Genomic DNA, 23,954 nt, shown 5'->3' on the forward strand with positions numbered 1-23,954 from the left:
ATCAAGAAAATCCAATTATTTGTGTATATACATTTCCCACATAGTGATTACTTCATTAATTGTCCCGCCTTTATCTCCTCCCTTCCCATCCCCCCTAATAATCAGTTCTTTTATCCAGACCAACAAACACACCATAGGAGCTTTGTGGATTCAAAGGATTTGCTTTCGCTTCTGAAAGAGCCGCTATTCTTTGATGATTGGGTAGCGGCAAACTTCAAAGCCATAAATCTTCCCTCTGACTGGCTGGCGGCCCAGCAAAGTCCTTATCAAATTCTTGGAGGTGATCCTGGTGCAGTCAGACAGTCCGCGGAGATCGCGCAGCGCGGGGGGGTGGGACAGGCACAGAGGCGAAGAGATCAGAGGGAAGGAGAGAGGGGGAGAGGGAGAGAGAGAGCGACGGAAACTGGGCAGCTCCTCGTCTTCCCCTCGGCGTCCCCATGCCTCGGCCGTGCCCCGGCGCCTTCCCCTCGCCCCGGGCGCAGTAGCCATGGCCGCGGTGGCCGTCCTCCGGAACGACTCCCTCCAGGCTTTCCTCCAGGTCAGTACCCGCGCCCGGGGGCCGCGGCGGCTCGCGCGGCGCCGCATCCCACCGTCGCGACCCGCGTTGCGCCGGGGGCAGCCGGCGCCCGTCGCCTCCCTCCCGGGGCTTCACCCCGCGGGCGGCCCGGGAGGGGTAGGCAGGGGCTCCCGCGGGGGTGAGGAGGCCGGGGTCGGGCTCCTCGGGCCGGCAACTTCCCCCTCCCGCCAGGAGCCCGGCCCTAAGTCCAGGCAGCGTCCCGGGCCGGGGGGGGGTGCTGAGGCGCGGGGCGGGGGCTGCCGCCTGCCCGCAGCGGCCGCTTCCCCGGCGCCCCCGGCCCAGGAGAGGCGGCGGGGCCGGTCGCGGGGCCGGTCGCGGGGCGGGGCCGGGGGGGGGGACATGAAGCCGGGCCCGTCTTGCCCGCTGGGCGCGCGCTGTTTTCGGAAAGTTTGCCGGCCGTGCGGGGAGCGGCGGGGCGCCTCCGGGCAGGCGGCGGGGGCAGAGGCGCGGAAAGTTTCCCCGCGGGCGGCTCGGCCGCTCCCGGGGGTCGGCGGCGGCGGGCGGCGAGTAACGCGCTCTCCTCCCTCCTTCCCTTCCTCCCTCCCTCCCTCCCGCTCCCGCGCAGGACCGCACCCCCAGCGCCTCCCCAGACTTGGCCAAGCACTCGCCCCTGGCTCTTCTGGCCGCCACCTGTAGCCGGATCGGGCAGCCGGGCGCAGCGCCCTCGGATTTCCTGCAGGTCTCCTACGACCCGACGCTGGGATCCCCCTCCAGGATCTTCCACCCGTGGAGCGGCGAGATGCCGGCGCACTCCCCGGGCGGGCTGCCGCCGCCGCACCCCAGCCTGGGGCTGACCCCGCAGAAGAACCACCTGCAGCCCTCCTTCGGCGGGTCGCACGAACTGCCCCTCACCCCCCCGGCGGACCCCTCCTACCCCTACGAGTTTTCCCCCGTCAAGATGCTGCCCTCCTCCATGGCCGCCCTGCCGTCCAGCTGCCCCCCCGCCTACGTCCCCTACGCCGCCCAGGCCGCCCTGCCGCCCGGCTACTCCAACCTGCTGCCGCCCGCGCAGCCCTGCCGGCAGCTCTCGCCCAACCCGCCGCCCGAGGACATCCCCTGGTGGAGCATCCAGCAGGCCGGCGCCCCGGCCGGCTGCGGCCACCGCTTCCCCGCGGCCGCGGCGCTGCCGCGGAGCCTGGTGCTGGGCCACTCGGACTTCGCCCAGTACCAGACGCAGATCGCCGCCCTGCTGCAGACCAAGTCTCCCCTGGCGGCCACGGCCAGGAGGTGCCGCCGCTGCCGCTGCCCCAACTGCCAGTCGGCCGCGGGCAGCGCCCCCGAGGCGGAGCCGGGCAAGAAGAAGCAGCACATCTGCCACATCCCCGGCTGCGGCAAGGTGTACGGCAAGACCTCGCACCTGAAGGCGCACCTGCGCTGGCACACGGGCGAGCGGCCCTTCGTCTGCAACTGGCTCTTCTGCGGGAAGAGCTTCACCCGCTCCGACGAGCTGCAGCGGCACCTGCGGACTCACACGGGCGAGAAGCGCTTCGTCTGCCCCGAGTGCGGGAAGCGCTTCATGCGCAGCGACCACCTGGCCAAGCACGTCAAGACCCACCAGAACAAGAAGCTGAAGGCGGCGGCGGACGGCGTCAAGCGGGAGGACGGCCGCGACCTGTGACCGCCGGCCGGCGGGGCGGGACCGGCCCGGGACCGGCGGCGGCCGCCGCACCTGCGGGCCGAGCCGAGCCGCGCCTGCGGCGGGGACCCGGGCTGAGGGCGCTCCGCGGCCGGGGAGAGCGCGGCCGGCTCTCGGACTCGCGTCGGGCCCGGCGAGCGGGGAGCTCGGCTGGGGGCGGCGCCGGGAGGAGCCACGGCCCCCGCGGACCCTCGGGCCCGGGACTGGACGCTCGCAGGGCCCCGGCGCCGCCGCCGCGCAGCCCTCGGCCCGGGACAGGCGTCCTCCCCGCCGCTGCCGCCCCGCGGCGCGGCCGAGGGGGGTAGGCCTCGGCCGTCGGGGCCGGAGCGGGGCCGCCCCGGGGCCGCCCCGGGGGTCGGGGCTTGCGGGCGCCCGCGGGTGGGGCGGCAGCGTCGGTCCGGCCGTGCCGGGGCCTGGCCGTGCCGGGGCCCGGCCCCCGGTGCTTTCAGGGGAAAAGACTGAAGTTTTGTGTACAGGTTATTTAATAGTTCTGTTTGAATACAAGTGTCTCCCTCCTCGTCCTCGGCCCCGTGCGGGGCTCCAGCATGAGATGTTTCTGTAAAGCGACCCGCGGCTGCAGCGTGAAATAAACACGTTAACACTGGGGTCACGCAGGGAAGGTCCCGCCGCCTCGGTTTCATTTGATCGTCCCCCGGGCTCTTCCCCCCCCGCCCCCGCCCTCAGAGCGCCGGGCCCCTCCGCGCGCGGCCGCCGCCTTCCCGCCATTTCCCGCTGAGGCGGAGGCGGCGGCGGGCCGGGCCCGGCTCCATCGCCGCGGCCAAGCGGAGCTCAGCGCACGGTGACCCGGGAGCTGCTCATGGTAAACACCTTTAAAATCCCTGCCTTCTCGTTCGGCTTTGGGTGTTTTTTTTTAATTATTGCCGTTGTTTTGTTTCCCGCTCATGAAGCCGTGAGAGAAAAGAGAAACCCATGGTGCCAATACTGGGAGTGAATGTACAGGTGAAGTACTACAGACTGGGATATACATTCGAGCAGAGGCGGGCAGTGGTCAAGGCTAGTAATGCCCATTCTCAGAGAGATCCAGGTCACGGGGCCTGCGACAACCAGCCATTCCCAGCCTGAAGCTGTCTGTGGCACGGCACAGCCAAAACATGCTTTCCATATCTTAACTTTCTGTAAAATTGCAGAATTTAAGGGTGAGACGCTTGTTATCCTCCCAGTGTGACAAAATGGCAGTCACTCTCCCACACAGGGGAAGATACTTGGCACAAAACTGTGTTTAAAAGTACTTGGTAGACAGCGACAGCTTTTAGGGTTCAGTATGTCTCATTGGGCATCGCGTAAGTATGAGCTTAGGCATACATTCATTTTGGCAAATTTCTTTTAAAATAATGCCTGTTTTTATTGTAGTGAGTTCCCTATTTCTTTTTTTTACTGAAATTTGTGGAGAACAAGCAAATTAGGAACCTGATTAGTAATCTGCTAAATTTTGCATTTTAACATAGAGAATATGTTATTTGCTCCTTATATTTTTACCAAGTCAGCTTTATTTTCTGGTTACCTAATGAGACGGCCAAATAAAAAGTCCCATCGAAACTTCACTGGGACTAATCTGGAAACATTCAGTCTCAGACGGGTTCCTCTGGTGGCAGTTGTCAAACAAGCTTCGGCACAACCATAATAATAGATACGCTTTGCCATGGACTTCTAAATCAAGAAAAGCAGCAGCTCAGTAAATGTTTGTAATGACAGAACATGTAAAACTGATGTGTTTGTATGTGTGTCAAATACTGCAAAGAATCTATTCTCTCAGGAAATGAGATGAGACAATACCACCAGAACCCTCACATCTGAAATAATGAGAAGTTAATGGATAGTTACCATGGTACAGCTCCTCAACAATATTTTAATGCTTATGATTCTGAATTAATTTCCCACACCATATTCTTAGAGTCAACTTATTAAATTAATAACCAGGCAGTTATATTCTTTACTACTGAAGAGTCTTCTATAGCCTTGTGAGAAATACGTTTAGCTTCATTAGTTAGTGTCCTTTTGCCAAAGATTTAGGCTCTAGAAGTATGTTGTTGAAGGATATTAAGTAGAAGATGCCTTTCATGTTCCAGAACGAGCAACAGCAATGCAGGAAATAACTGGTGGACCTGTTCTGGAAGCCCCTAGTCAAAAAAGTCTTTGAGGCAAAAGCACATCCCATTTACTACTGATTAAATGTCATCAGGAATAACATAATGTTTCTGCTTTGTAAAATGTTTTATGGCATACAGTGGGAACCTGCTTGCTTTCTTTGATGCTAAGTTACATTAAGAATGTAGTGTTACAGAATTCAGGACTAGTTTAAAAGAGCGTTTGTTTCACTGCATAGTCTTTGAATTCTGTGTTCACATCAGACCTAGTTAAAGTGGACAGTAATGGCAAGTGCTTCGGTTGGTAGCAGTAGAGGGGAAACGACGGTATCCCGGAGTACAAAAGGTCCACTTAGAGGATACAGTCAAGGACTTGGATGTTGCCACACGGTAATGGCCTTTCACTGCTATGTAAGTGCCAAGATCAAGATGAAGCATTAACATGAGCTGAAGCAATGTATTAGATGGTTTCTGGCACAGGTTTAGCCTGACTAAGAACTGGAGAACTGTTCCTATTAGAACAGCTGTAACTAGCAGAAAATAGCACAATAATCATAGGTGTAATGATTTCTAAGCTGGACCATTATGGAAAGATTTTTCTCCAGTTGGATGACAAACTGAATTTACCCAGCATCTGTATTGTCTGGTCTAGCCAGACTATTTTGGGTTCTTACTCATTCCTCAAGACAGACCTTCTACTGAAATACTGAAAGTTCTACCACTCACTTAAGTGTGAGCCTGCAAGTAATTCAGGTTTTGCGCAAAAGACCATAGCCCAGGCAGTGTCAGCACCATGTCAAGGGGGTGGTGGTATCTGATTTAAAAAAAAAAAAAAAGCAGCGGCATGCTGTAGCCTATGCACCTTGCATACTATCTGTATAATGACTGCATTTAAAGCATGAAAGTGCACAGGTTAAAAATGTACAGTCAAAATTAGTTAAATACCTGTCATGAGAGAGAAAGAGAGATGCATTTAAGTAAAAACCCACAATATCAAATGCTAATGAAAATCTTAATCTGTGAGAATAGTAAAAAAAAGGGGGGGGGCGAAAATTAGGGATTTATGACACAAGGTAAGTAAAAGTAACAGTTTAGAATATAAAAAATATTTAATGAAACATTATTTCTCTCTAAAGGTTTTAAATAGTTCGCTGGAAAAAAGAGGGCATATCCATCATAGCTATTTCATATTCATCTCTAAATAGCTAAATCATATGATAGCTTTTCAACTGAAATCGTTAAACTTTTATAGTAATATGGCATTTAAATATACATGTGACCTTTCTGATGTATGGGTAGAGCGTTACAAAAATATATTGCTTACATCTCAAGAATTTATTTCTAGTTGGCAAATTGCACTCTATAATAAAATTAACTTAATTTTGCATTCACAAAATACATTTTACACTTTTAGCTGTTTCCAATCAACTAGAACAGCTGTTCATTTTATAAAATTAAATGATTAATATTCTTTTTAATTATACATTTTGAGTACATATGCTGCTCAAGGTCAATTCATTTCTGAATTTAAAATCTTAAATGTCATTGGTATAATAGACACATCATATAAACTAATTCATCTTGTAGTTAATTCAAATTAATCTCTACCAAAACATAGGGATGTGGTTTAAAAACTTGAGATTTGGCATGTTTTCTGTTTTGAAAAATGACTTTTTCACTTGAACAAACTTTTAAGCAGAGAAAATTAAACAAACAAAAAAAAACCAAACACAAAAACCCCAACATTGTTCTTCAGGTAGTTTTTTTTTTAACATGTTGTTATTCAAATTATTTTTAGTTAAGGGCCAAATAGAATAAGACTTTCACCCAGGAGAAGGTTGCAGAATTCACCTTGTGGTCCTGACTGACCAGATTCTCACTGCAATAATCCAACAAATTTATAAAGTTATGTTTCATACCTCCTCAACTACTATTATAGAAAAAGTAGGATGAAGTTTTTTTAAACTATATTGGGAGACATCCGTCCTAAAGACATCACAGTGTAATTCTTCCTTCCCTACTAAATTATAGATGTAATTTTTGAAAGAAATATTTAATCTTAAATTATTTGCAGATTTTGAGAGATTGCATTAAATTTTAAAGTAACTACAACTTAACTGTTTCAGTTTGTAAATTCTCAGCTATATGTAATACTAGTCTTGAATACTGAAGAAATAGGGAATATAAAATGCTGATGTCTCGAAAATCTTAGACAAAAGATACATTTTACTGTTCAGTGATATTCAAGGATTTTAGCAGACCACTCAATAGTTCATAAATAGGGTAAATTTATATCTCTGTGCAAATAGTTGCACAATTATCGAGACACTTTTAAATGAGCCTGGTAACATTTAATAGATCTTGGCAGCTTACCCCTGTACTGAGTGGTGAGAAACAAAAGTATAATGCTTAGCTTACTGTCAGATCTTATGGTTTGCTATAGAATCTTTTTTTCTCTTTTTTAGTTTCTCCAATTATTTTACACTTTTTATGAGATTCTTGTGAATCCTCTGGTAAAGATGGGGGGTCTGCCGCTCTGGTATGTGATGGAGTCAACTCAAAGACCTCTTAGATTTTCCTGCCAAACTTTTTAAAAATACTTACCGAACAGGCTGCCTAAGTCTTCGAGACTACTGAACTCAAAAGCAAAGCTTTCCTCCAAACGGATTGCCTAGCAGGTATCTTCAATAACTTTGCATTTAAACAGCATCCAAGCCACCAAGGACCTGGAAGTGTTCACCAACCAGCAAGGCTCCCAATTGTCAGGTAAGTGTTAATGTGCAGCACAGAGAAGAAGGATCCAAGGCCCTGGGCTGATTGAATGAATAGTCTTGATCAGAGAAAATCAGCAGAAGTGTGTGTAAATCAAAGGGTCTTTTAAATACGTTTATGTGGTTTATTCCCTGTTAATATTTACTCCCAACTGATTTGAAGTCATATAGGTGTTTCATTATGGATAACGAAAAGCAAAGAAAACATGTATTTTGACCTTGTGACTGTGACAAGTCAGTGGGAGATTATGGATAGTGAGATTTGGCCTTTAACCTGGAGGCCATCGATTCTTTTTTTCTTCTCATCATCTCTTAATTTCTTTGCGGTACACATTTACTTAAGTACACACAAAATGCCAGCATGTCCCTGACCCGGGTCTGGTGATTACATCACTGCTTAGCCATGTTAACCGGACCCCAACCTGAGCCTGTGTACAAATCCTGTGTGCTCACTGAGAAAGGTTACAGATATCCACTCAAGGGCGTGTAGGTACATAGTAGGTGTCCATCTCCTCTGCAGGTGGCTGTGCGGTGAATCCCATGCTGTGGTGTACTGAAGTTAGTGGCCAGGAACTCTTGAAGAAGTGGCAAGTTTGCACTGAGGTGTGAACTGGGTCGCTATTTGCTGAACAATTTAAGTACATTCTTTAATGGTGCAGAAGCCTTGTACAGAGTCTCTGTATAGGTTCAGATTTCTCTGTTAGTGGTAATAAGGCTAGAATTTCCGTTCATCTAATTGAACTATCAAAGAAATCATAATAATCCAGTTTATGTCATCTGATCCCCTTTAGCTCTGCCTAAGCAAGGAACAGTTTACCCGTGTAGGAATATTGTACACTAGAAGCCATTTTGTGTGTGCATCAACGTAGCGACCCTTCTCTCCTGCGCTTTTGCCTCCCCTCCTCCAGAGTAAAAAAGAAGCTGTACCAGTGAAAGTGCTGTCTTGTCTGTCCTGCTGCATCTACAGTAGAGTCTTCTGCTGGTGCAGATGTCTCAGTTAAGGGTTATGTTTGTTTCTCACCCATGACTGGCATAATTGTGCCTGCAACAGCATGCGGTCAAAGCCTGGTTTACCTCACCTTCAAGTGAGCACAGACTTTTTATGCTTTGGATTTAATTGTTCTCTTTAGCCTAACAATATAATGTAACCTTTGCCTTAAGGTAGTAACCTCCACCTAGCTCATCTTAATCTCCCTTCTCTAGGGCATTGGTCACCAGCTTGTGCTGGCCATGGATGCCAATACTGAGCAAGTAACTCACTTTAGGCAACATCATAATTTGCCCTTCCTGTCAACCTGTCCTATCATAAAAGGCAATCTTTTTTACATTTGTAATTTCCTGTTGCCCCTGAATCACAGAGTTTTACCATGACAGTGACTGAGATGTCCTAAACTGAGTATTGCATTACCATAGCATTTAGTATAGAGGAACGATGAACCACCAGGGGGAAAATGGAAAACAAGAAAAACACTTTTTTTTAGGAGATAGTTGTATCTGAAATGAAAAACAATATTCAAATGCCATAAACTGTGATATTTTTCACAAGTTAAGTGTCTCTGTTTACAAATACCCATATCACCAGCTTCATCAGAAACAATAGTGTATGCCTATGTTTTTGTATTTTTAAAAGGTAGGGTTGTCTGCAAAACCAATATATTCCTATTACCTGTAAGACCCTGTTCTTGTAGCACTACTGAGCTGTTTAAACAAAGTTCCGGTACTAATCTATATACTACTCAAAAACATTTTTCATTTTCCTTTTTAACATGAACCAGCCATCACAGAACACACTTTCAAAACAGGCTCTAATTACAAAGCAGGTTAAAAGAAAATTTATTAGACCAAAGCCCATATCTTCACTTGGGGTCATATCCCACATGCTTTATTCAGGATCAGATGGTGTGCCTGTGATCTCCACATGCAGATCTCTCATCTGTATGGAAGGGAGATGTCAGTCACGCTGCCACATTCCCCGTTATTTTAGACAGCTCTCCACAAGTCTAGGATACACATGCGAACAAGAGAAAGGAAAATGGGCCCTATTCACTCATTAAAGATTAGTCAGGAAAGATAACACAGCCTGAGAATGTCAGGTGGTCTCAGCTACCGTATGTGAATCCCAAAGGAGCATGGAAATGGCTTCATTTCTTCCCCTCGCATCTAAATAATTTGCTTTCCTTCTGACCAGGTCTAGTGGTAGTGCTTTGCTTTTGTTGAACCCTGCAAAGAACAGCCAAACACTTGCCATCTGCTTATTTTACATATTATAAAAAATTGCTTGTTCATCTTAGTAGCCCAATATAGGAGGCCAATTCTTCTCAGCATTACCTGATCCTTCAGCAGTGTGGCTCCACTGTCTTCATTCTGTTAATTTGCTCTGAAAGAACTGAAAGAAATAGTTTTAAGCAGGCAAAGATTACACTTCTATATTTTCCAAAATATTAACCAAATCTTCTTATGTGCCTACATGAGACCTAAGGCTATGTCTGAGCTTCTTAATAAAAATGCTTGAATAAATTGTATAATGATGCTGAGAAGCTGCATGCAAAGTGCTGTAATCAAGGCTATGTTCAGTGCTTGAATAGTTAAGTTAAAGAGACCAGAACTGTGAGCAATCTTGTTAGGGGAAGCAGGTTCTCTGTAACACTATTTAAAACTGGCCAGAGCAGCTCAGTTAATGCATGTAAACACTGGAACTGTAACTGCTACCCCAATGGGACCTTGAATATACAAAGAACAACACCAAACATGCTCAGCGCATCCTGGCAGTCTACAGGGAAGTGTTTTTTTCTTGTCAGAGGAAGAGCTTGTAAAAGTTTTTCCCACAAGGGGAAAGAAGATGTTCATGGGTCTAAAGATCATTACTCTTCTGTCAATCAGGAGGGTGAGGCAGAAGACAAAGCAGCTAGGGAACCTTTCCTTTTCATGGGCCACATTTGCTTACGCTCACAAATATCAACACTAAAAGAGAGCCCTAGTTCTCTTCTCGACCCCCTGAATGCAGAGGGGAGACACAAGACCCCAAAATTTTTAGAAGCCTTTAGCTGATTCACTTCCCCCAGTTTCCCCACACGACTCACGAGTTTGTGGTACAGCCCCAAAGTTCTCTGTAGGGTGTTCCAGTATGCAGCTGTTGCGTTGCCTTCATGGGGCTTGGTCTCTCCCCTGTCCCAAAAAAACCAAATCATTGTGCACAGTTATGATATTTTGAAATAGCTCAGTACGCATGAAGAAGAAAGTTTCCTAAGCTAATACAGTGATTGCAGAGTACTGAAATCACTGAGACTTAAATGTGGGAATTACCTTCTAGTTTTACCATTCAATTATTTTTCTCATTACAACCCCAGTTTTAATCAGCTAAGAAATATTAAATATTAAATAGCCAGTAAAGCAGAATAGTATGTTACATTAAAGTAATTCTTTATAAAGTGCCTAAGTACATTAGAACCTCATTTGTCTTTTTATTATATGCATTCATTCATCCTAGACTTAATTTAAAATAGGTGTCAGGTATCAGCTATAACGCTCAGATCTGGGTTCTGATCTAGATGTTAGAACGTCCGCCACTTACTGAGCATGTTCAAGAAAGAGGAAGGAGGAGGGTAAGTTTAGGCCTGTTTTTAATAAGCTACAGCAATTAGATATTTTGAATACTCAGACGATGTATTAGAATTATACAATTATTTGGTTTGTTTGGTTGCTTTTCAATACACTTGAGAACCAGCTCTTAATTAAGATACACACACTATCAAAGATGAAAAACTTAGATGGTGGTAAAAACAATTAGAATGATGATGTAGGCTTAGATTCCCCGTGGTTTTTGTATGGATCTGCAAGACAGCGTGGAGTATGGGCACGCGGAATTTGCCTTCTTTGCACAAGGTCCAGAAACAGCTGCAGTACAGAAACAGCTGCACAAGGTTCAGAAACAGCTGCGTGCCCTAGAGGGAGATGAGCCACCCTGGAGCAGGTGGGGTGCTCTGGGACATGGTTCTGTATTCCCTGAGCCAGTTGGGTGCTCTGACAACAAGAGCGTTACCTTTCAAGGGAACTGCTGCAGTTATCCATTGCCTTTGGATAAGGAGTTGTTCCTCTCTGCACAATTCCTTCTGGGGAGCAATAGTCTAGGGGCGCTGCAGTCCTTGTCCTGCTCCAACGGCCAGGCTGTTAAATCCCAGCAGAGCCTCCACCTGTGGAGCATATGCCAATTATGTGCTAATTATTTCTTATTTCACTTTAGAAAACATTCCTTCCTATTTAAAAGGTATAAAAGGAAAGCACAGCATACAACAAAGCACATTTTATAAAACAGAATAAGATAAATGATCCAACCAAGATTACCTCCAGTTATAGGCATGCCTCACCCCTTTAAAACTAATAGACTATATTATAATATACCATCTTTAATATGTGCTGAATGTATTGCTCTTGATCTCAAAAGCAGTAAGAGCAGTCTCTCATGAAATCTTGCTGCAGAAATGACTGTTCCTACCATCTCGATGCCACATGAAAAACCTTAATCAAAGCAACCTAACCTCTTGACTTGCTGCTGATTCCACAGCACTTTTTAATAGTGATATCACTTTTATCTATCATCATTTATTCAAAAAGGTAAATCAAAAGCATAAAATAGTCTCATCTGATTTTTTGCCTGCAGATGTCCTTCTTGTTGGTTAAGCCATGAAGTCTTACATCAGTCAGAGACAAACTAAGTGGCTGACCTGACTTCCTGTTCTCCTTTTCCATGTACAGAAGTTTCTTATGCACAGGTTACCATCCAGTATAAAAATTAGAATTTTTAAAAAGAAAAGAATTGTCTTCAGCAGCTCAGCTGACACAAAGGAGTACTTATTTTTAGAAAGGTGCAACATTTTTTTAATTGCTGATCAGAAAGCCAATCCTCTATTAATCCTAACGAAGTAATCTGAATGTATCACTAATGCGTGTTAGTACAAGATGCTTTTAGAGCTATATTAATGATGAATAAGACCAAGGGTTTTTACAATTTGAATTCTACAAATAAATTCTAACATCTGTGTGTGCAAAGTCACACTTTTCTCACATTTTTACTTTTATCAAACTTACTTTCATTTAAAATAAGTCATTAGGAAGTCGCTTTGAACTAGACTGCAATAAGCAACACTTCAGCTGAAAACATTCACAAAAAGATTGGGTCAGCCCTAAAGATCTGCCCAGGGATGGGTGGCATGTTAGTTAACAAACACAGCTAATGCCTTAAGTTTTTGTGGCCTGTGGCAACAGAACAGTGTAGTTAGGAGCACATCTTGCCACCTTCAGCTCTCGGGCCTCAGTGATTAGGTTCTTGTTAACACCTCTCCGCCAAGATGCAGCTTTTTCCAACTTCTTAGGAGGGCTCTGATTCATGTCTCTGGGGTCAGAGTATTTTACCCGTCCCACTGTAATGCTCTCAGGAAAGACCTAACCATATCCCAGCTACATCTGTTTAAAATCATTTCAGTGCCTTTGGGGGCGCATGTGTGTAAGACCTTAAGGAAGCTGCAGAACTGCACATGCCCCGGGAGCCGACCAAATAATCATTAGAGTCGCAGAACGCAGGAAGAGTCCCTGCTACACGTGGCTTCCTCTGGCAAGCAGGAACGGAGAAGCTTGAAATGGTTTTCTCAGGGGAAATGGTAAACATAATGGAGATGCATTACTATCATGAGCCAGACTAAAGGTCTGTTTAACCTAGGAGCCTGTTTTCCAGTAACAGATGCTTAAGGAAAGTGGATTAAAAACAAGGCATATATAGAACAGACGTTCCCCTTGGCATGGCCTCTCAGCTTCTGGGGAACAGCGCTTCAGAAACTTCCTGAGCTGGAATCGCATTTCGTTTGTTGTGTTTAATAGCAGCAGATAGGCCGATCCATCACAGATTTCTCTCATCCCTTTATGGCTGGATTTACGCTCTGTGTGTCCGCAACGTCTTTTGATAGTCGTTTGTGCGGCTGGATTATATCCTCTCTGAAAAGAAAGAGCACGATGGCTTTATAACCGCTCCAGTTTCCCCTGGACGCCCCTTAACACCGAGGGATCGCGCCGAGCGGTGCCCTTTCCCGCCCTCCAGGCCATTCCCAACCGGCACGGGCTCGCACCGCGCTGCTCGGGCGCGCAGCCGCCCGGCGCTGCCGCGGGCTACAGCGGCTCCCAGGCCTCGGCTCCCAGGCCTCGCCTCGGACCCCAGCCCGGCCCCTCCCGCCCGCAGCAGCCGCGGCGGGGCACCCCTCCCCGCGCCGGCCGGCGGCAGCCGCGCCCCCGCAGCAGGAGGTCTGCGCCCCCGGCGGGACGGCGGCAGGTGCCGGCCGCCAGCGCAGCCCCGGCCCGCCGAGCCCCGCGCCTGCCCGCCTTCCTCCGGGGCCCGGGCCGCCGTGACACGGCCGCGCCTTACCTCCCCCGCCTCAGGTGAGAGGCGGGTACCTGAGGTATCGCTCTCCCGCCGTGGGCCGGTGTCAGGGCGGCGGTCGCGCTGCCGCTGGAGCGCGGGAGGCGCCGTTCCCTCAGGTGGACGCCATTCCCTCGGGTGGGCGCCCTTCCCTCGGGTGGGCTCGGCCTGTTCTGAGGGCGCCGTTCTGCTCTGGGACGGATGGTGGCTGTGGGGACTTGAGAAAATAAACCTGACAGGAATGTTAGGCATATTTCAGATCTTTTTGCAGCAAATTGAAACTCATTTCACAGAACCGTAGGTCCAAGCCTCTCGAAGTTTTGGTTTTTTTTTTTAAAAAAAAAAGTCATTTGGTAGCAAGACTTCTAGCTTTTATTTCTGTACCATGGCTTGTTTGTCTTTCACTGCAGTGGTGTAAGCTCTGGCCTTGTTTTAGTTTGTTGTTTCTGAAGGTCAGATATGTATGCACCCGCATTGCCATTCAGAGCTGTGTTCCTCACAGCTTGTCCCTGGGCTGTAAAATGTCACCATAGGCTGACGCATGGTATGCGAAGTCCACAGAATCTTTTCTCCTGTTAGTGGAAAACTTTGGAGTTAAAGGAATGAGTTAAAATGTATGGGTTTACTGCTTTCCAAACCTTTTTATATGCCTGTGTAACATGAAAGCTGATTTTAATTTAAAGAATAAAATGTGTTTTGACAAGCAGATAGTCCTGACTTTTATCTTGTCCCTTTATTGCATTGTACAAAAAGATGAAAATGGTTAAGCTGTTAATATCTGAAAGGTGATAGCCCTTCTGATACTTTATTTCTCTCTCAGGATAAATTTCCTAACATGTTTTTATGGTCTTACGGATATATTCCCAAGACAACATGCAAAATCTGGCGAGTTTCCTGTATGCTTCAGGTGACAGATGTTTGTCACAAGAGACGTGGTTCAACATTTGGAGTCTGCGCTACTTAGGCCAGGTGAAGTAGTGACTGCTCTCTTTTTTCTTCCCTTCTTCTGCCTGAGCTGTTTGTTCCTACTCTTGAACCAGCCCCTGCAATGTGTCTTTGAAGTAGATCCAGCTGGTAGGAGTCAACTGAAAAATAACCTACCTGGAGGAGCAGGGGGAAGTACTGGGTCTCATCAGTTCCCAGGCTACAAAAAGTAACAGCAGGTGAGAACAGGGCAAGGGTAAGAGCGGCAGCCGTGTGGCAGTGCTGCCCATTCTTGGGGCTCTGGGAGACACCTACTATGTGGAGTAACTCTTAACTATAGGCATAGTTACAGGCACCCATAGGGAAATCTGCTAATTGCCTATGCTGCACTGCTGTCGTTGTTTCAGTGGCCTTTTCCATCTGTTGTTGGAAGAGTAAGTAGGATTGCATCTGGGGTGTCAATGAGATGTCTGAGTTTTGGCCACTTCCTCGGGTGGTAGTACTGTTATCTGCCTGTCACTTTACTCCACTGAAATACACACATTACTGAAGAAACTTGCTACTCAAGACCTCTTTCTGCTCCTAATTAAGTCAAAGGAAAAACTTTCTCTGACTTTTAAGGGAGCAGGGTCTGGCCCTGCAATGGAATTCAAACATAAAACATAGTGCTTCCCTGACAGCTGTGTGCCTTCTGTGAAGAGAGGCCAAAACCCAGCAACAAAATACAGCTCACTTTGCTTCAAAGTGAGATGGTGGCAAAGAGAAAACGTTTATAAATGCCAGTGCTGGCAAGGAGGGCAGAGAGACATTGGTCTGTTGCCTTCAAGGACGCACAGCTACTGCATGTTGAGGAATTCTGCTTTTTGCTATTGAGCTTCATGTTGAGGAATTCTGCTTTTTGTGACTGAGCTTCTGATCTGTATGCTATAGGAAAATGTATGTATCCTTAAGACCGACCACAAAATAGATAGTTTTATTTTTGACCCAGAGAAGTTGCAGATCTTTTTGTTGAATGTTCTTAATTTTTTTTTTTTTGGCATATGGCTCCTGTGTCATAGGCCCTTTCAGCCTCAGATTAAAGGAAAACCAGCTGATTCTGTTTATAGGAGCCTTCAGATAACTCTACTAGATTTTATAGTAGATATGGTCGCCAAACTTGTTTAAAAATTATTTCTTTATGTTTTATTTTATTTCTCAGGTTTTTGGAATGCCAGAAGTGATCAGTCCAGATGTATTTCATTATGAGATATCTGTGACTACAGATAACATGGGTTTTTTTGCTAAGTAAAGAGTTTCTAATTTCCAAGTGTTTTCTTAAAACATTGGAAAGTGTGTTTGTTACTAAGCTAATTATGAGAGCCTAAGTAGCATAATTTAATATCTAATATTTTTATTTTGAATTTTTTCAGGTTTTTAAGAAAGATTAATAATATTTGTATCTTGTCTTCTGTGTGGCCAGGCAGGCCCTGATTAAAACCAATAACAGCATTGTAGCGTACTCTCTGGTTTTACAGTGTAGATTGTGTAGTTGACATGTCCACTTTCTGAAAAATTGCTCTGACAAGAGTACCCTACTTGAGAGATCTATCATGAGAACACGTGTGTTCCCTCTTATGTCCCAAATGAAAAATGAAATCTTTTCAACACCTGCTTCCAACACCTCTTTCCCATGTTAAATGTATAACTATGAACACTATACTTCAGATTTTAAAATTATTTTGCACTATTTTTTCATGTCAAACTATGCAGTTATGTATAACATAAATATTTATTGTTTAACGTAAAATATTTGTGTCAGGTTTCTTCCATTCACTGATCTCTAAAGTTTAAAATAGTTTCTCTGTGGTTGTTCATAAAATTAAATACTTTTTAATTAAGAAAATTATCCCTATATCTACCTAAGGATATTTTAGGAAAGAAAAAAGCCCCACCTACCTCAGAAGTTCGACACATATTAGATACTCAGTAGTACACAGTTTGTCCTCTATACAGTTGTCACGTACAGCAAACCAATCAAGATTAGAGACTGCAGTTAGAAATACCATTTAAATTTTGTTTAAATTACATTTTGCTGTCATTACGTAAAACCAGCATGAGCATATACTCTCAGAATTGCACAACACCAGCCTTGTAAGCTCCTGTAAATTGTATTTACCAACCCTAGCCTGTAGAAATGTGTGTGTATATGCTCACAAAAACATGTATGTATCTTATTCTAAAAGTTTTAAACAAAGATTTTGTATTAGTAGCAATGCACAGCAGAAGTCCTCATAGAACATCTAACGCTGTTAAGAATAAAATCACACATTAATGTTTCCGATATGTTTTATAGGATGATGTCTTAGCATGTCACTACCGGGGTGGTAGTTCAGTTTTTTACTAACTTTACACTTGTCATACTGTCCTGGTTTCAGCTGGGATAGAGTTAACTGTCTTCCTAGTAGCTGGTATGGTGCTATGTTTTGAGTTCAGTATGTGAAGAATGTTGATAACACTGATGTTTTCAGTTGTTGCTAAGTAGTGTTTATACCAAGTCAAGGATTTTTCAGCTTCTCATGCCCAGCCAGCGAGAAAGCTGGAGGGGCACAAGAAGTTGGCACAGGACACAGCCAGGGCAGCTGACCCAAAGTGGCCAACGGGGTATTCCATACCATGGGACGTCCCATCCAGTATAGGAACTGGGGGGAGTGGGAGTGGGGGAATTGCTGCTCTGGGACTAACTGGGTGTCGGTCAGTGGGTGGTGAGCAATTGCACTGTGCATCATTTGTACATTCCAATCCTTTCATTATTGCTGTTGTCATTTTATTAGTGTTATCATGATCATTATTAGTTTCTTCTTTTCTGTTCTACTAAACCATTCTTATCTCAACTCACGGGTTTTGCTTCTTTTCCTGATTTTCTCCCCCATCCCACTGGGTGGGGGGAGAGTGAGTGGCTGCGTGGTGCTTAGTTGCTGGCTGGGGTTAAACCACAACAGTCCATTTTGGCACCCAACGTGGCATGTTATGGTAAACTAATTAAAAATGAAAAAATACAAATTGCAAAAAAAAAAGTTTTATATGTAAAAATTGAGCTAAATGTACTGTGCCTGCTGTTTAGATGAACTCACTCTAGAGACATCTGTAACAGACAAGGCAAGAAAAGAAAGACACATCTTCATGCCAAAAGTTTTTAGAAAGCCTTCGTTGTACAAAGCCCGTAAGAAGAAATCAGTTATACTGATCTGGGAAAGTCTGGTCGTGGATGAAGGGGCTTTGGTAATGGCCACTACAACTACCATTTATTTGTAAATGTTTTTCCCCTGTTAAGTTATTTAAATGAGTTTTTCATATAGTAGTATGCAGCAATACGTTATATTTGAAGTAAAAATGTTCCTGCTTTAGGTTTTGGTAATTTATGCCTAATACCTAGAGCATATAACATTAATTGTTTTATTTGTTTACTGTGATTTGCAGGGATATTACTCCATGACAAGGTTACATTGACCTATCATTTCATGCATCAGCAGTTCTTCTATTGCACTTATTTGATCCAGCCTAGTGGATAAAAGAGGAGCAATCCACCCAGTGGACCAGATTAGAATTATAATAAAAAGTGCACATTCTGAAGGGCAAAGTAGGTTAAGTATGGTACTTATTGCACTGGGCATCATTTTTGTGATATGTCAAATGTTAAGCTCTTTTCATAAATATTTGTTCAAACTTCTACATTCAAATTTTGTATTTTGATTTTTTGTAGTTATGTAAGTGATGCTGTAGCTACAGTGGAGGAAAAAAGTAAGGGGTTGTACCTATTGGAGGCTTTTTTAGTTTAGATACTTGTGAAAGTGCTTTTTCATTTGAATTCACAGTAATTTCTGGGTGTGTCTCTGCTGTACAACTCTAGATACTGCTGTTGATCATGCTGAAGAACTTCACCATTTTGCAGTCATAAAATGTCAAACAACCCTTCCTAGTTACCTGGTTTGGGATCTGCTAGACAAAGAAAAAGGCACTGCATGGCCTACAGCTTCACTCTGTTTCTAAAGCTATTTGTTCCCACTTGCTCTCCTTGAATGCCAACAGTGCTCAGTGAATCAGGAGGGGCCGTATACCGTCTGTTCTCTCCCAGGTGAGGTTTAAACTGCTGTTATCCAAGGGATGGGCCAAGGTACCTGTCTTATGCAAGGTGTGAAATAACTGTTGTAGGCTTAAACATGATTTTAAGATGTAGTAAATATGATCTTCAAATGGCTCTAGGATAAGATATGTGGAAGTTATAACATAGAAGCTTAATTTTTTGTTTCTCTAATGAAAAAGAGCATACATTAGACACATTTAAAAAATCTGTTTTTATGATCTGCTAGTACTACATAATCAGTCTGTACTGATGAAGGTTTGCTAACAGTGGAAAATCAATAATTACAAATTCTAGCACCTCATAAATGCTAAAGAGCACAACAGTAGCATTCATGTGGTTTGCTTACTAAGGAATCCACAGAGAAATTCATTTAAGCACACGTTTAAATTTGAGTGTTCTCAATAGGACATAAGAACGTGCTGTGGTTGTTTACATAATTGGGCAAAGCATGAGCACATATATCAGTGCTTTGCTGGATAGATCACTTCTAATAGGGATGGAGATCCCAGGGAATAAGCCCACCTCAAGAGCTTGTAGAAAACACTAGGAAAGTCCTGGTTAGTTTTCTTTGTTTTGTTTGTTGGACTCTTTTCTTTGAGTTAGCAATTAATTCATATCAACTTAATATCTTCAGTAACTGAAGCTAAATAAAAACATGCTGTCCCAGGATAAAAAAAAAAGTGTTCTATTTGTTTTGATGTTGCATGTCAATTTGGACAAATTCTGGTAGTCTACTGTAAAAAAAAAAAAAAAAAAAAAAAAACACACCACAGTTTTTTGTTTTGTTTTTAATTTTCTACTAGGTACAATTGTTTAAAAAGGACAGAGATCAATAACGTAAGCATCAGCTTACTCCAGAACTTACACATACACCTCCCTTGTGGCAATAGATTAGTTTTATTTCTTAGATATTCTGTTGAATGATGTTTTAAATTCCATTGCTGTGAATATTCATGCAGTAGATGAAATGATGCCAAAGTTTCAGTTTGTATCTTTGTGTGGATTTGTGTTGAAATTGCTGAAATTTTTCACTGCCTCAGGAATTTGGTAATACCATGAATAGAAAATTAATGTTTTTTGAAGTTACTGTTTCTATTTTGTGAATAAACAGATAGGCAAAATGAAAAATTATGTTTTGGGGGGCCAAAAGGTAACTTATTTAACAATTGCTAACTTTTAAAACAATACTTGCTTTAAAATGCTTGTTACTTAATCAGGGAAATCTAAGTAAGCATGGGGTTGAGCAGTTTGGTAGTGTGTTTGAAGTGGAACTTTTAAAAAGATCACCATACAGCTTCAAGTTAAAGAATTCTAGAGTTGAGGAACAAAATTTGCACCAGGTGAACCAAAATGTGAAACAGCTGTTTTGTATTTGCTTTTCAGAAGCGGCTATTGAATCAATTCAAGCAGTACCACGGTAAGAAGATGTCTTTGGTTTTGCAGCTGATCTATTACATGCTTTTTTAAGCAATTAGAGCTCGATAATGCAATCATTTGTCACTCAATTAATTTTGAAAGACTGGAAATACATGGATGAACTCTTTAACCTATGGTTCACTTGGCACCATTGTTATTTAGATTAAATAAAAAAAATATTATTAGTATTGGGTAAACTACGTTATAGAAACTGAACATCTTCGTGTTCTGTGACTTGTCATTTAATTTTTTAAATATTTTTATTATTACTATAGATAAACATATGGATAAATATAACATGGTTTTGGTTTGTATAGACTATGTAAATTCATTACAATTAGAAACAATAACTGAAAAAAATATTGTGAAAATGTTTCTCCAGGGTTGATTCTGTGCCCTGACATCAACGGAAACTTTATCAAGGGCATTAGTCTGTGCAGGCTTCTGCCCTATATTATCTTAACAGCTTTGAAAACACTGAAGCTAAAGTTCTTATAAGGCTAAGAGAAAAGTATGGGCATGCCAAAATAAACCAGATCCTATACTTTTTTTTATACTTCTAGTCTTGAAGTCATGATACCCTGTTATTTCAGTGCATCAGAATGATGCTTCATGACCAGATTCTGCTCCTACCTGGGAGAGGCAGTGTAAAAGCAATTTTGATATGGAAAGTGTACTGAGACCTAATTTCTAGAATTTCTACACTGAACTTGTACACACAGCAAATGCTGACTCAGATTTTTGTATTTTTGACAAGAGATGTATGAACTGTGGAATAATATATGTCTTGAGACTTTTGGAGGTCATCTGGCCCAATGCCCTACTCAAATCAGGGCCAGCTTCTGTTGCTCAGGGCTTCATCCAGTGAAGAAACAAATATCTCCAAGAATGGAGATTTCATAGCCTCACTGAGCAGACTGTTACAGTGTTTGACTACCCTCATAATGAAGCTGTGTGGGTTTTTTCCCTGATGTCTAACCTAAATATCTAATTAACTGAAATATGTGTCTTCTTGCCTCAGATAATCTGAAAGCTTCGTATTTTTCACCCTCTTGGTCTGTGACTCTCTTAAAAATTGTATTTTGCATTTATAGGTTTTATTTGTAAATTCACCTGGAGTTGCCAGACTGGCAACTTATTTGTGCTAATGTAAACTTGGCATAATGCTAAGGACTTCAGGGGTGTACATCTAGATTTATTCTGATATAATGCTAGTCAGACGTGATTTTCTGCCACATCTTGCATGGAAGCCTCTTCTTTCTGCAGAGAGAGTTAAGTCATAATTCTGTGTATGTACATGCATAAATATTTAAAAAGTAGGAATACTAGCTCTAGAAAGGTAGAATAAAAAGAAGTTATTCTTTATCATTCAGCTCTGGTACAAGATTATTTGACTGTAGTGTGTATACTAGGTTACCACATTCCAGTATTAAGTGGTTATTTCATTACCTCTGTACTTTTGCTGAAGTTTAAAATAGTTTACTCAGTCAAGGAACTTCTGTATCCCTTAAGACTATAGACCTACTGTTACTTATTACATTTGTATGGCTTTCTAGATGGATTATCTTGAAAAGAATACTTGCTCTAGACAAGCATGTTCTGGACTAAAAAAATAGAATTTTCCTGTAGTGTTATGTGAAACTATGTACAGTTTACTAAAATTGTGACACATAATGACTACTGCCTTTCTGTTCATGAGGCCTGCAACCTCGCACTGCTCAAGAGTTCCCCAGCTTAAGTTTGCTGGGTATCGCATTAAACATGTAACAGAGCAGCACCAGGAACATATCCAGGAGAAGGCGTACCTCTGGTCTTACTGCTTTCTCCTGTATGAAGGCAAAAGTAGCAGCAGCTCCCAGCTCTGCTTGGGGCTGCATGTGGCACTAAAAGAGACCGATAACTACTCAGGCAATACCTCTTCTGGACATAAATGGCAATTCAAATGTTTGTGCCATTTGGAAGTAGTATACACTTCTGGAGTGGGCACCATTATGCAGAAACTCTGAGGGTGTTTATTAAACTCTATTTAAAGAAACTTGTTTCTGTCCTGTCCCTATACTATAATAGACTTTTAAAATTGTTGGTTTGGATTTCAAAGATGAAGGCAAACCTTGTAAAACACTAGATAAATACACTCTGAGTTGTGTGGCTGTGGCATGAACTACATTTGAATCTTCTGTCTCTGGGTTTATTTTTTGGAGTACTATTTTCAGCATGCTTATAACCAACAACGTAAATACTGTGTGATTTGATCATGCTGATGGTGATTGGTGATTTGGTGTTTGTGGAAGCTACTGATAATACTGATGTATTTATAAGACTTCCAATGACAAATAATTGAGGGGATCTGAAGGTTCAATAAGCAGAAATAAGCTTTCCTTATGCTTTAACATAGTTACTTCATACACTCACTGTTTAGAGCAGTTTCAGTTGCTTAAATATGTTTTCAGTGTCATTCTCAAAGAACCATTAAAAAGGGGAGGCAAATATCTGTGAGTTCTAAACAAAAAAGTTCAAGGAAGTGAACGGAACTGCTGAGAGATGCAGACTCAATAAATATGATTTCTACTGTTGCCATCATTTAATATGTGTCAAAGAACAGAATGATGCTGTTGACCCCAGATTGGTACTCACTGTCTGGGAGCTTTCTGTGTCACAAATTATATTTAAGTGAAAAATAAACATGAAAAAGAACCTTTTCTTGGGACTCATATTCACATCACAACCTTTTTTTTTTGCCATGGTACAGACTGGAAGCTCACTAGCTTTGTTCAGCAAAAGCTGAAAAATACTGTATTTTTATTGGAATATTATTATAATTTTGGAGGAAAGTGTATCTTGTTTTCTCTGTGTGGAAAATCATTGATTTTTAGTGTAAGGCAGTTTAGGATTTGGACCACAAGTGGTAAGCAATGGTGTCTCCCCTGCAAAACAAATCTCTAAAATATCATTGAAAAGCAGGTCTGATTTCACCCCTTTCTGTACTTTTGATTAACAAGTACTATGTAAATATTACCAGGAAGGTTTTTTAATAGCTGTTAAATCCTCTGAACAATTTAGGTAGTATCCAGTTCTTTTAATGGTTGGCCAGTGGGAGGTCTGTCAACAGGAGGTGGCTGATGGCCATTAGGAGGACATGCTCAGCAAGAAATCTTGCCACACTGACCTCTGTGGCTCCTCCCTTCACCTGTTCATGACCATGGTCTTGAACTGCAGGTTGGCAAGATGTGCGGGGAATTATATATTTTCTATCCTAGCTTGTCTTCCTGATACACGGTAGATGTCCCAACGAGACTGGTGGCACAGATGAGGCAGCTGCAGTCAGCATGATCTGCCATTGCCTAGGGTGAATACAGAGGGGAGAAAAACAGCATCTCAGGCAGCCAGGGAAAACAAGGTTTGAGCTGCATGGTTTTGTCTGCTGGACATAACTTAAAAATAAGCATATTCTAAAATTTGGAGCTATTGTAAAACATTATTTTTTGTCAGTGAACCCAGCTTTGATCTGGGTTGCCTTGAAATTAATTGCAAAGAAAAAATTCATTATTCATCATACTCCTGGAAAAGCTTGGATAATAGAAGGCTTGTTAAAATGTGAGATAAAACTTTTTCTTTGTGGAAGGCAGGAAAGGAGAAATGTAGCAAGCTAAATGACTGTTCCTTTCTGATACTTTATAAATGAGGAATTTTCAGCTTCAAGGGTGAGTTACTAATGCATCATATTATGTCTAGAACTACTTTGGCTTTCATTTTCACGTGTGTTCAGTTTTCAACCAACCCATTTTTCTGTAGAGAATTAATATTTAGTATAGGGTTGTCACAGGATATGTTATTTTGCTGTGGCTGTAAAACCTCCTTAGACATCAATTTGGTGAATAATGATGCAACTTTTAGTATCTCTCTTATTTATATGCTTGTTTATTTCTTTTTTCCTCCCCCCCCCCCCCCCCACTACTGGAAAATTTCTTGTAATATATATATGGGATGTTTCATCCAGAAGTG

The 23,954-nt window shown here is 43.3% G+C and overlaps 1 protein-coding gene across 1 annotated transcript; it reads left to right on the top strand.

Moving 5' to 3' along the window:
- The first annotated feature begins 200 nt into the window (after positions 1 to 200).
- Positions 201 to 2,832, top strand: SP5 (Sp5 transcription factor). Its single transcript, XM_069781396.1, has 2 exons — positions 201 to 538; positions 1,143 to 2,832. The coding sequence occupies exons 1-2, from the start codon at positions 488 to 490 to the stop codon at positions 2,193 to 2,195; spliced, it is 1,104 nt and encodes a 367-aa protein (XP_069637497.1). The 5' UTR covers positions 201 to 487; the 3' UTR covers positions 2,196 to 2,832.
- The last annotated feature ends 21,122 nt before the right edge of the window (positions 2,833 to 23,954 follow it).

The sequence above is a fragment of the Haliaeetus albicilla genome, chromosome 4 (genome assembly GCF_947461875.1).
Source record: "Haliaeetus albicilla chromosome 4, bHalAlb1.1, whole genome shotgun sequence".
Lineage (NCBI taxonomy): Eukaryota > Metazoa > Chordata > Aves > Accipitriformes > Accipitridae > Haliaeetus > Haliaeetus albicilla.

Coding starts and splice junctions, on each gene's coding strand:
- SP5 (XM_069781396.1), top strand. CDS start 488: ATGGCCGCGGTGGCCGTCCTCCGGAACGACTCCCTCCAGGCTTTCCTC. Junction 539..1,142: donor CCCTCCAGGCTTTCCTCCAG/GTCAGTACCCGC, acceptor GCTCCCGCGCAG/GACCGCACCCCCAGCGCCTC.